This window comes from Aspergillus viridinutans (genome assembly GCF_018404265.1).
Source record: "Aspergillus viridinutans IFM 47045 DNA, scaffold_8, whole genome shotgun sequence".
Lineage (NCBI taxonomy): Eukaryota > Fungi > Ascomycota > Eurotiomycetes > Eurotiales > Aspergillaceae > Aspergillus > Aspergillus viridinutans.
Window position 1 is genome coordinate 329,928 of NW_025091224.1, and position 15,383 is coordinate 345,310.

General features: G+C 51.3%; 8 protein-coding genes across 8 annotated transcripts; 4 read left to right on the plus strand and 4 right to left on the minus strand.

The window, feature by feature from the left end:
• Positions 1-13: 13 nt before the first annotated feature.
• Aspvir_009245 (glycoside hydrolase family 3 protein) lies at positions 14-2,281 on the minus strand (the record flags this gene model as incomplete). The annotated part of the gene is made up of 1 exon (XM_043272394.1): positions 14-2,281. One exon carries the CDS (start codon positions 2,279-2,281, stop codon positions 14-16), a length of 2,268 nt encoding a protein of 755 aa, XP_043128329.1.
• Positions 2,282-2,692: 411 nt separating this feature from the next.
• On the plus strand, positions 2,693-3,918 carry Aspvir_009246 (sialidase family protein; the record flags this gene model as incomplete). The annotated part of the gene is made up of 2 exons (XM_043272395.1): positions 2,693-3,032; positions 3,083-3,918. The coding sequence occupies 2 exons, from the start codon at positions 2,693-2,695 to the stop codon at positions 3,916-3,918; spliced, it is 1,176 nt and encodes a 391-aa protein (XP_043128330.1).
• A 1,150-nt stretch (positions 3,919-5,068) lies between these two features.
• On the minus strand, positions 5,069-6,202 carry fgaOx3 (chanoclavine-I aldehyde reductase easA; the record flags this gene model as incomplete). The annotated part of the gene is made up of 1 exon (XM_043272396.1): positions 5,069-6,202. One exon carries the CDS (start codon positions 6,200-6,202, stop codon positions 5,069-5,071), a length of 1,134 nt encoding a protein of 377 aa, XP_043128331.1.
• Positions 6,203-6,978: 776 nt separating this feature from the next.
• On the plus strand, positions 6,979-7,958 carry fgaFS (festuclavine dehydrogenase easG; the record flags this gene model as incomplete). The annotated part of the gene is made up of 3 exons (XM_043272397.1): positions 6,979-7,396; positions 7,452-7,648; positions 7,701-7,958. 3 exons carry the CDS (start codon positions 6,979-6,981, stop codon positions 7,956-7,958), a joined length of 873 nt encoding a protein of 290 aa, XP_043128332.1.
• Positions 7,959-8,437: 479 nt separating this feature from the next.
• easK (cytochrome P450 monooxygenase easK) lies at positions 8,438-9,758 on the minus strand (the record flags this gene model as incomplete). Its single annotated transcript, XM_043272398.1, has 2 exons — positions 8,438-9,403; positions 9,483-9,758. The coding sequence occupies 2 exons, from the start codon at positions 9,756-9,758 to the stop codon at positions 8,438-8,440; spliced, it is 1,242 nt and encodes a 413-aa protein (XP_043128333.1).
• Positions 9,759-10,500: 742 nt separating this feature from the next.
• fgaPT1 (fumigaclavine A dimethylallyltransferase easL) lies at positions 10,501-11,691 on the minus strand (the record flags this gene model as incomplete). Its single annotated transcript, XM_043272399.1, has 1 exon — positions 10,501-11,691. One exon carries the CDS (start codon positions 11,689-11,691, stop codon positions 10,501-10,503), a length of 1,191 nt encoding a protein of 396 aa, XP_043128334.1.
• Positions 11,692-12,404: 713 nt separating this feature from the next.
• Positions 12,405-13,258, plus strand: fgaDH (chanoclavine-I dehydrogenase easD; the record flags this gene model as incomplete). The annotated part of the gene is made up of 2 exons (XM_043272400.1): positions 12,405-12,993; positions 13,062-13,258. 2 exons carry the CDS (start codon positions 12,405-12,407, stop codon positions 13,256-13,258), a joined length of 786 nt encoding a protein of 261 aa, XP_043128335.1.
• Positions 13,259-13,856: 598 nt separating this feature from the next.
• easM (cytochrome P450 monooxygenase easM) lies at positions 13,857-14,854 on the plus strand (the record flags this gene model as incomplete). Its single annotated transcript, XM_043272401.1, is given in 4 exon segments — positions 13,857-13,860; positions 13,878-14,342; positions 14,428-14,516; positions 14,534-14,854. The coding sequence occupies 4 exon segments, from the start codon at positions 13,857-13,859 to the stop codon at positions 14,852-14,854; spliced, it is 879 nt and encodes a 292-aa protein (XP_043128336.1).
• Positions 14,855-15,383: the final 529 nt, after the last annotated feature.

Genomic DNA, 15,383 nt, shown 5'->3' on the forward strand with positions numbered 1-15,383 from the left:
ATGTCTACTCTCGTTACGGTAGCGAAATACAAGCTCGCAAACAAGCTTCGTCTCCAGCATATGCTGCGACTTCAATGACAACCATCCGTTCTACAAATATGAATCTATTCCCGCTTCTGCGTTTCAATGGCCTTGTCGAGCATTTCACGTTGGCTAGTGTCGACTGATTCGAATCCAATGCCAGGCTCTGAAAACCTAACAGGACCCTTGTAGGAAAATCAGGTACCCGAGGAGTGCCATAGACTTGCACGACATGCCTGCCAGGGCGCGATCCAGTGTTCACGACCGTAGTTCTCACAGCGAAACAGTCCAGACCCCATTCGGGAGGGCTTGCGTCAATGGTCACTCCCTCTAGGGCAAATATCGTGTAAGAAAGACCGTAGCCAAGAGGAAATTGTGCGACGACGCCGAGCTTGTCAAGGAGCCTCTGTCCAAACCATCGATCGTATGTTATCTTCGAGGCGTCAATGTCAAAGTATGGGAGGTGTTCCTCGCTTTTGGGCATTGAAAACGGCATTCGCCCGCTTGCGTCGACCTTGCCGAGAAGGACATCTGCCAGTGCGTGACCTCCTTCTCCGCCGCTATACCAGGTCATGAGCAGGGCCGGGACTCTGTCAAGCCAGTCATCCATGATGACTGCTCCAGCTGCCACAACGCTGACGATGACACGGGACGACACAGCGGTCACGGCTCTGATGATGTCTACGTCGCGATCTCGTAGTCTAAGGGACCTGCGATCACCTCCTGCCCCCGGAACTAGCCCGTCACTGTCCGTAGAACCGGAACCAAAGCCGGTGCTCTTTTGGCCCTCGATGGCCGCGCGGACTTCTGTTTCGTCACGGTCCAAGGTTGGAGGAAGGAGGTCGAGCAACTCCTTTTGGTCAGCGAAGGAAGGAACAACGTACTCGCCTTCGTCCATCGCATCATAGCCTACCACGCAGAGGACGACATCTGCCATTGCCGCAACTTTCTGGGCCTCTTCAACATTGTCTGTGTCCTGCAGCATGATCTTTGCATCGGGAAGAGCTGCTCTAAGGCCCTCGTAGAAAGTGACCACCTTCGGGGCGAATACGGCTGAAGATCCCCTATCCCCGGTGTTTGCCCTATTGGCGAGCCGGCCGACGATTGCCAACGTGTGGAGTTTGGCAGGATCCAACGGAAGCAGAGGGCAATCCGAGACGCCATCATTCTTGAGTAGAACCATTCCTCGGGCTGCGGCTTCGCGGGCCAATCTCCTGTGTTGATCACAGAAGACGACAGAAGAGTCGGGAGTCGTTCGTCCGGTGCGCACCGCATGCTCTAGTTGCACACGAAGGATGCGCGCACAGGAGCGGTCGATGTCAGACCAAGCCAGATCCCCGCGCTCCAGTGCCCCAGGCACGTGTAAGACGCGTTGTTGTTGGAAGGGGGCTTCAACGTCCAGTCCATTCTTGATCGACTTGACTGCGTCTCGGAAACCGAAGATGAAATCGGACAGCACAAATCCGCCAAATCCCCACTCTTGCCGAAGAATGTCGTTCAGGAGCTCGTGATTTTGTCCTGCAAATTCACCGCGAACGGAATTGTAAGATGACATGACTGATGAGACTCCACCTTCAACCAGTTGACGAAAGTGGGGGAGGTAGACTTCGTGCAAGGCCGCATCGTCGACCTGCACATCTACGTTGAAGCGAGCATTCTCCATGGAGTTCAAAGCGAAATGCTTGACGCAAGTCATGAGATGTTGTCGGACACCGCGATGCAGTGCGAGACCGAATTCGCCCAGGAGTGCGGGGTCTTCGCCATAGGTCTCCTGTATGCGTCCCCAGGCGGGATGCCGAGGAAGATTGACACAGATCCCGGCAAAGAAATTGGCCCCTTGAGCACGTCCTTCTAGGCCGATAGCGTTGCCGACGCGTTGTTCGAGCGTTACGTCCCAGCTCGCACCCCTGGCCATTGACACTGGAAAACAGGTAAAGGAGTGCATCACGATGCCGCGTGGACCGTCGGTGAAGCGTATTCCCGAGATTTTCAGGCGTGGAACTGCCCCCATAACAAAAGCTTCACGGTTGTAACGGTCGAACAAGATTCCACGAAGGCCTTTCCAAAAGAGCTCATCCCCGTCGAGCAACCACAGCCGTTCTGCTCGAGTCATAACGGCCAGCAGAGCATGCGTCGCTCGTTCGAGCGTCTGCCCACTCTGAACCATCCGTACAGCATCGTCAAAATCGAACGTCTCGGTCACAGAATGGTCAGGGGGGCTCTCTACGGCGACCTTGGCCACCGGTTCCTTGAGCATCATGATGTGTTGGGCCTGAGAATAGCTAGGGACGAAATGAAAGGAGAGAAGAATGAGTTCAATATCTCTTCACTGACGGCGGCAGTGTTGTTCGACCATATCCTGAGCGTTGCCCGACATTCCGCAAGCGCCAAATGACACCGAGCGGAAAGAGCCCGACGTTCCGCAAGCGCGCCGAATGATGCTGCACGCCTGCGATTCAGATCTCTGTTATGGCCCCGTGCTAGTGTGCTTTTGGTGCATGCAAGCTTTGCATCTACTCCATGGGGGAAAATATGGAGCATCTTCTTTGAAGAAAGTTGTCCATCGTGTGGGGCATGTACCTATAAAAGGCTGTCACATCGTCCAGCAATTGAACGATAACATACCTACAGTCAGGCTTCCATTTCATCATATTCATTTTGATTCAGAATAATGTTTGCATACCTCACACTCTTGTTGGTGCTCGCTGTAAGTGCGTTGTGTCAAGCAACGTCTGCGATTGAGAAGCGCTCATCTCCTGCGCCCTATTCCACCTTCACCTACAATCCGGTGTACTATCCCCTTAAGCAAGCTCCTCTGTGGCGAGTGTGCTATGCCCGCGCCATTCAGGTCCAAGACGGCAATTTGCTCTTGACATGGGAGGACTATCCATACGGCGAGAACTCTGCAAACCTTGACACCTTCAAGATCCTTCGATCGGTCGATGGTGGCGCGAGCTGGTCCAATTTCTCCCACGTCGCCGACACGCAAAATGGATGGGGCATGCGCTTCCGTAAGTCAGGTTAAAGTTTCCTAAATCAGTCTCTTGCTGACGTGGCTCAGAACCAGACATGTACATCTTGAAAAACGGTATCGGAAAGTACCCTGCTGGAACCTTGCTAATCGCCGGAGTTTCGACGCCATCGAGCCTTTCCGGCGGGGTCTACATAGATCTTTATACTTCTAGCGACATGGGCAAGTCGTGGACGTTCGCTAGTCACGTCGCATATGGTGCCGGACCCGAAACTGTGACGACAGGACACAAGGCTATTTGGGAACCTTTCTTCCTGGAGTACAATGGCAAGTTGATTGTGTACTTCAGCGACCAGCGCGACCCGGCGCACTCACAGAAACTCTCACTTACAAGCACCACGGACTTACTTACCTGGTCTGCCTCGACGGACGTGGTCGCCTACTCCCGTGTCGCCGCACGTCCTGGCATGGCCGTAATTTCTTACCTCCCAACCATCGGACAGTACATGTTATCCTACGAGTACTGCAATCCTCCCTCGGGCAGCGGCTGTCCTGCACACTATCGACTTGCCTCCAATCCGACCGAATTTCTGAATGCCGCTGATCATACGCTGACCACGACTTCCGGCCACACGCCTGGTGGCTCACCCTACAGCGTTTGGTATAAATACCCAGGCTCAACCACAGACGGCGTGGTGATCCTGTCGACCCACTCAGATACGGATCTTTTCGTATCTAGAGATAACGCAAGCACGTGGACTATGGTCAACGTGAACCAGTACACGGGTCAATCTCGCCACCTCTTGTTATTTAATGATAATGGGCAAGAGCGCCTGCACCTTGCTACGGCCGGCTTCTACGGCTGTTCGGGTTCATGCTATAACTATGTTGCGAACGGTGTCACGGCTCTTGATGTCTTTGGTTAGCTCCAAGCGGATGAACTGCCCCTAAAGTCTAAAGGCAATCTGAAAGTGAAAGTTGTTAATTCCGAGGATCCAGTGGGCCGTGTGTGCCTGACCTGTTGCTTTTGTTGTGCTCATAGCCAGGTTCCAGACTATTCAGCCAGCCAGCTGAGCAAGGGATGTACTCATTCAACACCTCGGTCACAAGGCCAACCATCACATCGCGGAATAATTTTCGTACAGTATGAGCTGAGTTGACCCAGATGTGCGCCATGTAAAGAGGCTCATCATTCGACGGCGGTCAGAGGATAGCTGAGCACTGTGTGACGTATGCTCTGACTATGGTTGAATGGCAATTGCAGGAAGTAAGAGCTTCTATGACTGATCGAACAACTGCTCGCCAGATTCTGATTGGCGATGATCCATCGCTGCTTCGGGCTTATAGAGATATGCACAACTACCGCCGACGAGGATACACTGCGCCGCGGCTTCCGGACCCAGCATCGCCAAAGTATTGATAATTTCATACATACTCCTCATCTTCAGGACAGCTCGCGTGAAAATGGTCATGCCCGGTAGCGGTATTCTCAATTAATGGTGATCGCTTGGGGCCTTGCTTGCTTAGAAACGTTTACAGGGATTTGTACTACTTAGAGAGCCTGGAGTAAACAACAGCTTTACAGTCTGGTACATGTGCCCCGCCTGGATATTTAGGCCCACACTGACTGCATAAATGAATCCGAGTTGTGTACAGCAAGTTGGAGGTGTCCAGTACCCGGAATGTTGGCATCAGTCGAGCCATCTTATGGGCTTTCCTGTCCGCAACGCTGCCATTAGGATAGACCTAGCAGTAGGCATTGGAATGGCAAGACTCGTTTACTGTGATGCAGTTGTGTGCGTGGGCTTGCTTGTAAGGGTGGACATGAGGGCTTTCCTAGTCGTGAGGTCTAGCTTATATCAGAGCTCACAGCGTGTCATGAAAGTTCTGCCCAATTCCAATCGGGTCATTCGCGGATCCTTCTTTATTTCCCTAACCAAAATGACCATTGAAAAGAACCAACCTGCCAAAAAGATCCCGCTAACAGCTGTCGACACTCGGGATTTCCCAGGAGAGGATGCTTCCAGCACCGGAACACCGACGGGGCTGGTGCCTACTTAATATCCATGCTTGTCGTCAGACTGAAAAAGCATGCAATGCCATGAATTCAGCACTGAAAGGATAATCAAGGTAGCCTTCCTTTGATAGCATGCTATAGAAAGAGGCACGGTCGTACTTTTGAAGCTGGATGCCAGCCATGACTCGAAAGGGCAGGTCTGGAGTCGAGATGAAGTACCTCCCAAAGGCAATGGCCACATTGGCGTTTGTCGCCGCAGACATCTTCTCCGTCACCTCCTCTGCCGATGCCGCATCGTAACCGCCTGCCAGCAGGATAGGCGCGGATTGCCCCCAGACACGCACAAACACCTCATGATTGGGGTCGGGATGGGGCTTTTCCTCATCAAGCCATCGGGAATTTGCAAGATGGAGATATGCGAGATCCAAACGCCGCAGCTGGGCAATGAGATACTCAAACTGTGGCACCAGCTCGCCCATTGTCCCCATCCCCAGATACTGACTGTAGGGGGAGAGTTTGACCCCGACACGATCGGCACCCACGGCCTCGATAACCGCCCGTGTTACCTCGACCGCAAAACGAGCTCGGCTCTCGATGCTCCCGCCCCATCGATCCTGGCGGTGGTTGCAAGACTTCTGTGTGAACTGGTCGATGAGGTACCCATTTGCGCCATGGATCTCCACCCCATCGAATCCAGCGTCAATGGCGTTTCGGGCCGCCTGCGCAAAATCCGCGATATACTGCTGGATTTCGTCCTCAGTCAGAGCCCGGGGCAGAGGTCCCTCCTGTTCTACAGGCACGGCGCTACTGGAGACCAGGTCATATTTCATGTCGGCGAGTAAGTCCGGCTCCGCGGCGCGGCCGGTTGCCCATAACTGGCAGAAAATAAAGCATTTCTTCGAATGGACTCGAGAAACAATCTCTCTCCACGCCTCGCACTGTGGCGCGCTCCAGATCCCGGGGACATGTTTGTAACCCATGGCCTGGGGGGAGATGTCTGTTGCTTCGGTGATGAGGAGGGTACCAGTAGTCGAGGCACGCTGATAGTAGTACTCTTGTACAAAGGGCAGCGGGACCCCCTGTCCGTCGGCACGGAATCGGGTTGTCGGTGCCATGATCATCCTGTGTTGGAGATGACACCTTCCCACCTTGAGCGGCTTGAATAGTTGAGCAGAAGACGGTTGTTCTCGCATTGGTCCTATCTACTCAGTGGTCAAGACTCGTTGAATGATGAGGCTCAGTTTAACCAGTGGAGGTATGGCTCTGGAGTATGGTCTACCGGCTTGGAGATATCGTATTGACTGCCTCATTGGTAAAACCAAGCAGAAACGAACCCATTTGAGTAAAATTCTCCTCTGCCTGAAATAATTCCCACTCCGCCAGGTCGTCCCCTTGCCTAGTCAACTGTTACCATAGGTCATATGTTTATTATTACATATTGACACGGAAAGGGCAGCTGTTTTGAAGGTATACTCTGACTACTCGAATGCTCTTCCCTTGCTTCGGCTGCAGAGCAGTGGAACGGAACTCCTTGCTTCCCCGGATTGTTTCCTTGGGAATTAAAATCGGGAGCCATGTCTCCATGTCCATGATGTGTCTTTTATCATGCATACGGGAAATGGCGGTCAGTTAAGACTGGACCAATACTAGGGCTACACCTCTACTCCAATGCGCCGATAGCTAAGAACAAGAGCCCTGTCCGAAAAAAAGGCAAGGGAGAGCCAGAAGAGGCCAAGGGTTGTTGGCGAAAACATTTCCAAGCATTTATGTGCTACAGTCTCCAAGACCTCACCGTACTTTCTCAGCGCTTGTGAATAGTGAGGGCTAGATGAGACACTTTTATAAGAGATCAACTGCCAAAAAGGACCTACCATACTACCAAACTTTGTGTGATTGAATGCACCCACACCAGTTAATCTTTCCACCAACCAATCTGTATCCATATTCTATAGAGTAGGCACTCCGCACCATGACTATCCTCGTGCTAGGTGGCCGCGGCAAAACAGCTAGTCGTCTCTCCTTGTTGCTGCACAACGCTGGAGTCCCCTTCCTGGTCGGATCCAGTTCAACCTCCCCTGTCGGTCCCTACAAGATGACGCACTTTGACTGGCTCAATGAAGATACCTGGACAAATGGGTTCCTGCGCGCATCCCTAGACGGCATGGACCCAATCTCCGCCGTCTACCTAGTGGGAGGTCACGCACCGGAGTTGGTTGATCCGGGGCTTCGATTTATCAATTTCGCTCGGGCTCGGGGTGTCAACCGCTTCGTCCTCCTCAGTGCCAGTAATGTAGACAAGGGAACCCACTCTATGGGCATTCTTCACGCACATCTCGATACTCTCGAGGATGTGCAATATGTGGTCTTGAGGCCGACCTGGTTCATGGGTAAGTTTTCAAAAAAGCACATCCTTTCGGAAGCATGCTGAGCCCCCCGGTCTAGAGAACCTCCTGGAGGATCCACATCTCGGCTGGATCAAGGAGGAGGACAAGATCTACTCTGCTACCGGGGATGGCAAGATCCCGTTCATCTCTGCCGACGATATTGCACGAGTTGCGTTTTCTATACTCACAGACTGGAAGCCACAAAGAGCGCAGGAGTATTTTGTTGCAGGCCCGGACTTGCTTTCTTATGATCGGGTAAATCTTTCCACGCGCGGCAGCATGGCATCGTGCTTATGGCTGTGCACAGATAGCGGATATCCTCACGACAGTTCTGGGCCGAAAGATAACCCATGTCGGTCTCGCCGAGGCAGACTTAGCTCGGCTTCTAAGGGATGACGTTGGTCTGCCGCCCGATTTCGCGGCCATGCTCGCTTCGATGGAGACAGATGTTAAGCACGGCGCAGAGGAGCGCGATAGCCACGATGTGAAGAAGATGACCGGAAGTTCGCCACGTAGCTTCTTGGACTTTGCAGAGAAGGAGAAGACGCGCTGGATGGAGCGTTGAAGGGATTCTGGGAGGACACATATCCATGATGTACATTTGATCCTCTGAGCGTCACTAAAGCTGCAATATCCTTCGTAGAGAGTTAACATAGGAGTTGAAGAGGTATCTTAAGCATCTAAGCAATAGCCAAAAAGCCCCCTTTTTTCCACCTCTTCTTGGGCATCCTAAAGACTGTTTTCAACATGAATTCTCTCCTTGAACGTCATACAGTACTCGTGATCCGCATATCCAGTAACTGATCCAGGGAGGACTCCCAGCTCCTCATCGACATTCACAGCAGAAATCTACCCACAGTCAGCATTAACGAGTCTCAGAGGCGAAGAAATAGAGGCACAAAGAGGAATTCAGGAATTTCATACATCAAATCGAACGAGTAACCTGGCTATGAGCTTCGTGACCGTCATTCTGGTGAGGTTCTTCCCGACGCACCCATGCTTGCCCTGTCCGAACCAAAGACCCGCCCGTTCCATGGCAAGCACTTATTCATTCGATGCCTCTATCCATCTTTCTGGTCGGAACAGCCCCGCATCACTTCCGTAGACAGGTTCATTGCGGTGTGCTGTATAACCAAAGCATCCGACGTTGGTCCCGGAAGGAAGACGCTCACCACACAAGTCCAGCCCCTCGGGGCCGACAGCACGGTAGAGGGATATGCGTGCAGCGCTGTGCAACCTTAGGGTTTCCTTGAACACCGCCTGCAGATAATTGAGGGTGGACACCTCTGTCCATTTGGGCGCATAGCTGAGATTGCCGGAGCGGACGGCAGAGTCCAACTCTTCCCGTAAACGCGCAAGAGCGGCAGGATGCTTGACGAGATAGTACAAGAGGAAAGTCAGGGTTGTACCGGTCGTGTCGGATCCAGCGAATATAGTTGATATGGTTGCTCCCAGAACACCTTTCTCTTCGAGAGTCTCCGGGTCCTTCTGAGAGGCGTCCATAAAGTGGGCCAGTAAATCCCGGTGGGTCGTTTTAGTTTTTTTGTTGCGACGGCGCGACTGCAGCTCCTGTGCAGCTTTTGGGAAAAGGGAATCCAAGCCTGGCCCTATGAACCCAGCCACATAGTTGGCCAGCCAGCCCACTATGGGAGCAGTGGAAGTATAGCAAGCAAACACGAATTTGCTTTGCAACATGGACAGGACCCCGTCGGCATCGTTCCCTTGACTCAGGTATCCCAGCTTGTTAGAGAAGGCGATCCAGTATAAGCTTTCCAAGGAGAATAAACGCATCCACAGCACCACATCTACAGTGACTCGACGACAGATTTGATCCTCTAGTTCTTGTTGGATTTCGTCCATCGCTGATTCCATCCCCAACAGGCTTGGAATGGCAAAGTATGGCGCCATCGGACGCTTCAACCTGGTGTGAATTTCTTCGTCCATAGTCGAACCGACCGAATGTATTTCTCTGCCTCTTTCAGAAGTTGCAACGGAAATATAAAAATTACCCTACGTAGATTAGCTGCTGGCAGCTATGAGATATCACTACCCCGAGTGGGCCAGGAAGAAAGGGGACGCTGCCCTTTACCTTCTTCAGAGTTGGATTCGTACGGTATAGCACGGGAACACCTGACGGATTTCCCAGATTGACAGAATTGGGGCCAGTGCGTACTAGGTCTCCATAGCGTCTATGAAGGGTCAGAAGCACATCGCCGTAGTCGCCCTTGATATAGTGGTACGCGCGCCATAGATCCGTTACTTTGGCCCACAAAGGTCCAGGGATATGTCTCAAACGGAACCAGTTCTGAATGGTGTGAGCAAGTAAAAGCGTCACCACTGGGAAAAAGAATGTGAGAAAAAGCATTTTGGTAGAAGCTGGTACTAAAGAGAACCCTTAGATCAGGTTATATGACAAGCTTTTGTTCTGTTTAGCATCAAATTGAACAGCAGGGGTACTGAATCATCTTCAGTTGGGGACGCATATAGTCAAGCTCATAAATTTTTAGAAGCGTGCGCCGCCAGGAAGGTCAAGAGAGTTAGGTGCAATGTACAAAGCATACGCAAGGGGCCTCCCGTGTAACAATCTCTCCTGACCCCGCTAAGAATGCTCTGTTGTCAATATTCAAGCCTAGAGAAAGACAAATTCCGCACCGATACCTTGGCATCGCCCCCAGTTTGCTCGTCTATAAGCAGTGAAGCAACTCCTCTAGAAGGAAGATAAGCACACCCAGAGTTGTTACCTAGATATTGCGTAGTGAGCTGACTGAGTGTACTATGCAACTCCTTCCCCTACCGGTCAGGGTAGATGTGGGTAACCGAACCTATATGTCGGGCTAGACTGGGCAATACAATGTAATTCACGGCACAAGAACTCATTACAAAGAGAATGCTATTTTTCATTCTTGGAATATTCTTATCGCTCTGCACGGCCATCAATAAACAGGTCGTGGCCCGCTGGGGTTACCATACGTTGTGATATAGGGACCTTTGATGTGGTGGTAGGTAACTGAGATATAGCTGAAAGCAAAATAACTCCTTGTGGTTTGGCCCAAAGACCTACCGGCAGTCAGCTTGGACCATCCAGTGGATTCTTCTCAAAAATTGGCTTACCAGGCTTCGTCCATCAAGGCTCGATGAGTCTGGACATGCTCATCCCAACCGAGGTAGTCGAGGATTTCGACGACCGTATCGGAGACATAGTGATCTTCAGCTGCAGCAACACTAAAGTATAGCTTAGGGACAGGGATAGGAACGTCAGTCCTCAACTCCCAAACCCATTGCATCCAGTACTTCATCTCGCAGGTTGATGGCTCTTCATCCATCAGACGTCTCCACAGCCTCGCCACAAGATCAAAGCCTTTCTCGATGTCTTCGTCCTGGAGCCGCCCTCCCAGCGTCCAGACATCACGGGCCTGCTCTAATGACTTCATACAAATCCCTGTGTATACTTTGATCCTGGCTTTATCAGCATCGACCGCGTCATAGGAAACAGCATCCCAATACTCCATAAAACAGCCATTCGTCGGAACCATCCAGTCTTCTAGCGTATTCAGAGCGGAGATGATGTTGGCATTCTTGAGATTCAGCTTTCGGATAGATTCAAACATAATCTGTGTGGTTTCAATCCCAGTAATGGCGGAGCGAATCGCAGGCATGAAGTAGGACTTCAACATAAATGCTCCTTCACTCAGATCAAGCCCATGGAGTCTCTGATTCTTGAACGGGACTTTGGAGAGAACGTCGTCATTGCTCAGAACCACCTCTTCCGGCACCAGAACCTCCCGCTGAAAATGATCAAACCAAGTGAAGTCAAGATCCGGTTGGATGGCCCTGAGATCCTCGATCATCTTCTTCTCAGCGGTCAGGTTGAAAGGGTCCTTATCAGTACCGGCCGCGGGCGTAATGGTCTCAGCAGCGATGCGAACAGTGCATTTCGATCCTTGTTGGTAGTTGATGCTAAGTTCCAGGTTCTCGCCTCCAGGGCAGATACCGCAGACCCAGTGAACGTTATCTCGCTTCTCGTTGGGCCAGGGTCCCAGATTCGGCGCGTAGACGGAGTAGAACATCAACAGATGCTGGTACTGAGATACCAAGCTGTACTTTGCAAGCCTAAGGTATGTGGCAAGCTTTGAAGCTGCCCGTTCCCACCAAAGTTTGTGCCCCTCATGTTGAAACACTAGCGTCCGACTCAATACTTCAAATGGAGCTCTCCATTGATCTTGAACCACTTCGTCTTTTGTTGCTGCATGAATCGCTGTCTCTTGTGGATGACGCCCTTGCGCATCGCTCTTGGTCATCGTGTTGCAGTTGTAGTGTGGCCGAGGCAAGTCTCTTGTTTCCCAGACTTATTGCTTTCTTGAGCAGACCCAAGGAAGAGGTGCTATGTACGTAGCTGCGCAACAGACGTATGTTCGTGTGGCCACTATGTCTTTAATACTAACACTTCTTGCAGGTTCCACGTACCATGACAGTGAGTTGTATGCCAATTGGAAACTTGCGGTGTGTTTCCTCCCTACAGGGAGAACAATGCAGAGGAAGCAAGGGAAACCGCCATTGCCTTGTGGAACTCGGAGGAGGTCTTATGAATTCCCGGGTGTCTTACGGCAATAGAAAGACCTCACCGACTCCTTTACGCATTCAATCGGCTGTTCCATTATTGAAGCATGTGAGTCACGTCTAAGCAATCAGCAGCATAATACGATCAGTCTCTTGTTGAATTGATGGGTGATCTGTTGCGCTGTAGCACAACAGCATGCCTGTGTAACCAGACACCTTCCATAGAGGGGGAACGCTTCTGTGACCCGAAAGCCGAGGATGTGCTAGCCAAAGCAAGGAGTAAATACAAAAGAATGATGAGAAACGAGGACATCATCTGGAGACGAAAAGTTCCGACTATGAACGGCATAAAGGTCTCACGACGACAAGGCCTTCATGGAAAATGTTTAGAGGTTGCCAACCAGCTATTCCTCCAGTACACCAGCGCACACCGGTTAGAACAGATTCTCCAATAATGACATCAGTCGAATCCCGAATATTCGCCATCACTGGCGGCGCCTCCGGCATTGGCGCGGCGACCTGCCGCCTGCTCGCTGAACGTGGCGCTGCGGTTCTGTGCGTCTGCGATATCTCGTCCAAGAACTTCGAGGATCTCAAAGCCTCACTCAAGAAAATCAATCCATCGACAAAAGTCCATTGCGCTACAGTTGATGTGACCTCCTCCGTGGAAGTTCAGCAATGGATCGAGGGCATCATCTCTGACTTTGGAGACCTCCATGGAGCCGCCAATGTAGCCGGTATAGCTCAGGGTGCTGGCATGCGACATACCCCCACGATTGCAGAGGAGACGGACGAAGAGTGGACCAGGATCCTGAACACTAACCTGAACGGCGTGTTCTATTGCACGCGCGAGGAGGTGCGTGCCATGAAGGGTCTCCCTGCCGGAGACAGAAGTATTGTCAACGTTGGCAGTATAGCGGGCGTTTCTCACATGCCGGACGTGTATGCGTACGGGACCTCAAAGGGAGCCTGTGCCTATTTCACAACTTGTGTGGCTGCGGATACGTTTCCCTTGGGGATTCGGGTCAATAACGTCTCTCCAGGTGGGTTGTCTCCTGCCCCCTTCTTCGGCATGGAAGGCCATTATATTAATCACAGCATCCTCTTGAAGGAGTCACAAACACGCCAATGCTTCCTCAGTTTGCTCCTATGGCGAAGACATTTGAAGAAATAGAGGAGTCATACAAAAAGGAGGGGCTATCGTTGATTGAGGCCGAGGATGTGGCTAGAACCATTGTTTGGTTACTGAGTGAGGACTCACGGCCGGTATATGGGGCGAATATCAATGTCGGTGCCTGCATGCCGTAGATAGAGTGGACATTTGTCCAGTCCATATTATGTTGCGATGATTTCAGGAATCATCTCTTTGGGTAGACCAGTTTGTTGCAAGACCTGCCAGTGTTATTCGTGGAATCAACCATAATGAGAACTCCTCTCAGCTCGGTCACAAGTACCCAGGGATTTTGACGACAAACCGCTGTGTTAACATGTACAAGGCTCCCATCAAAGCCTTACTAGGTTGAGATATTTTCTCTTTGGCACCTCGTGGACCTTGCCGGCTTTACTGATGCGCAGATTTCAACCTAACATCTCGAGGCCCTGGAATTTCTCTGCAGCATTCTTCGCGTAATTATCGCCGACCGAAGCTATTGGGTCGACTCAGCGCTGGGCAGTGTCTCACAAGGTTACTGCCCCTTGCATCCTGGTGGCTCATCAGCGCTAGGGGGAGAGAAATAGGTGAAAGTTCTCCCTACTTCTTGCTGTGGTAGCTAACTGATGGGATCAGAATGGCACGAGGTGACGGCAAAATCTTCTGTCCATGATATCATTGCCCACCTATCGGCCTTGCTTTTCTATGGGCCAGAACTATCCGGCCATAAGGAATGGCTGGAAGTCACGGACGAGTATGCGTCCGTCGGGTTTCTAGCGGCTCGAGAGCTCCGTCTTTGGCCCCAGATCTTACGGCCCATCGCCCAATGGTTTCTCCCATCCTGTCGACGACTGCGGTACCTAGCGAGCAGAACTCGTAGCCTCATCGAGCCTGTCATTGCCGCTCGACAGAAAGAGAAGGCTAGATGTGCTTCACATGGACGTGAACCGCCTGTTTACGATGACGCGATAGAGTGGACGGAGCGAGCTGCCAAAGGGCGTTCCTACGATGCCGCTATGAGTCCTTTACTTTTCTCGATCAACGCGCTTCATACGACCACGGACCTGTTGACCCAGGTCATTCTCGATCTCAGTACGCAGCCGGACCTGATTGCTGCCCTGCGTCAAGAAATTATCTCAGTCAGGCCTCAACAGAATGGGTGGAAGAACGCCAGCCTAAATCAACTGCTGCTCATGGATAGTGCTATCAAGGAGAGCCAACGACTGAAACCAACCGAGTCAAGTATGCATGTCATGATCTGTAACTTCTTCCTTGGGAAGAAACGGTGAATACCGCATTGTGGTACCACACTAACTGTTTTCATTAGTACTCATGAGAAGATACGCAATGGATGACTTGACCCTTGCTGATGGCACCCAAATCCCTAAAGGGACCGTCCTGGGAATACAATCTTCGGTATGCGAGATCCAAAGATATACGTTGACCCGGATACGTACGACGGATATCGCTTCCAAAAGATGCGTGACCAGCCTGGATTTGAAAGCAAGTGCCAGCTTGTATCTACGAGCCCATGGCATCTGGGATTTGGCCACGGGATCCATGCATGTCCAGGGCGGTTTCTTGCAGCCGTTCAGGTCAAGATCATCCTCTACCATATTGTCGCAAAATATGATTTCAAACTGGCAGGTGGCGCGCATCCCAAAGTCCAATCTGTGGGGATAGAGTTGATATCGGATTCTGAGGCAAAACTCGCCGTGAGAAGGAGGCAAGATATGGCGATTGGGTTAGAGTAAGATCAATCTTAGTTCTTCTTGCCTAGATTCAGTCAATATGAAGCGGTGTTTACCACTGTACAATAGCATTCTGACATGGGAGTATTCAAGTACTGCCCACGAATGGTACACACTAGTCTCTTGTTGGGGAGCATGCATGTAGCCGGACCGTAAGTGATGCAAATCCATGAATGATACTCTCCGGCCTAGTCGCTTCGGCATAGCTCTGCCCTTGAGGGACCTATGTAAGGGAGATGTGAAGCCCAGACACCCTCCTTGAATTGGCAAATCTAGTGGCGCTACAGCAGATTCGTGTAGCAGATGATATGTTTTCTTAACTGAGCAAATATAAATTTACTGGCTGGTACAGCATTACCAAATCAAACTCGGCAGATGTACGTGCATCTACTAGGGTATGAATGACCGCGTACTTGCTGTGAAATGTATGCATCTTTTCTGCGTCTCGATGGTTTGTCAACCACAGCAAGTGGCGGTGAGCCCAGATTAATTGGAGATATTCTTGCAAAGAGTTGGGCATGTTCTTGGGCTC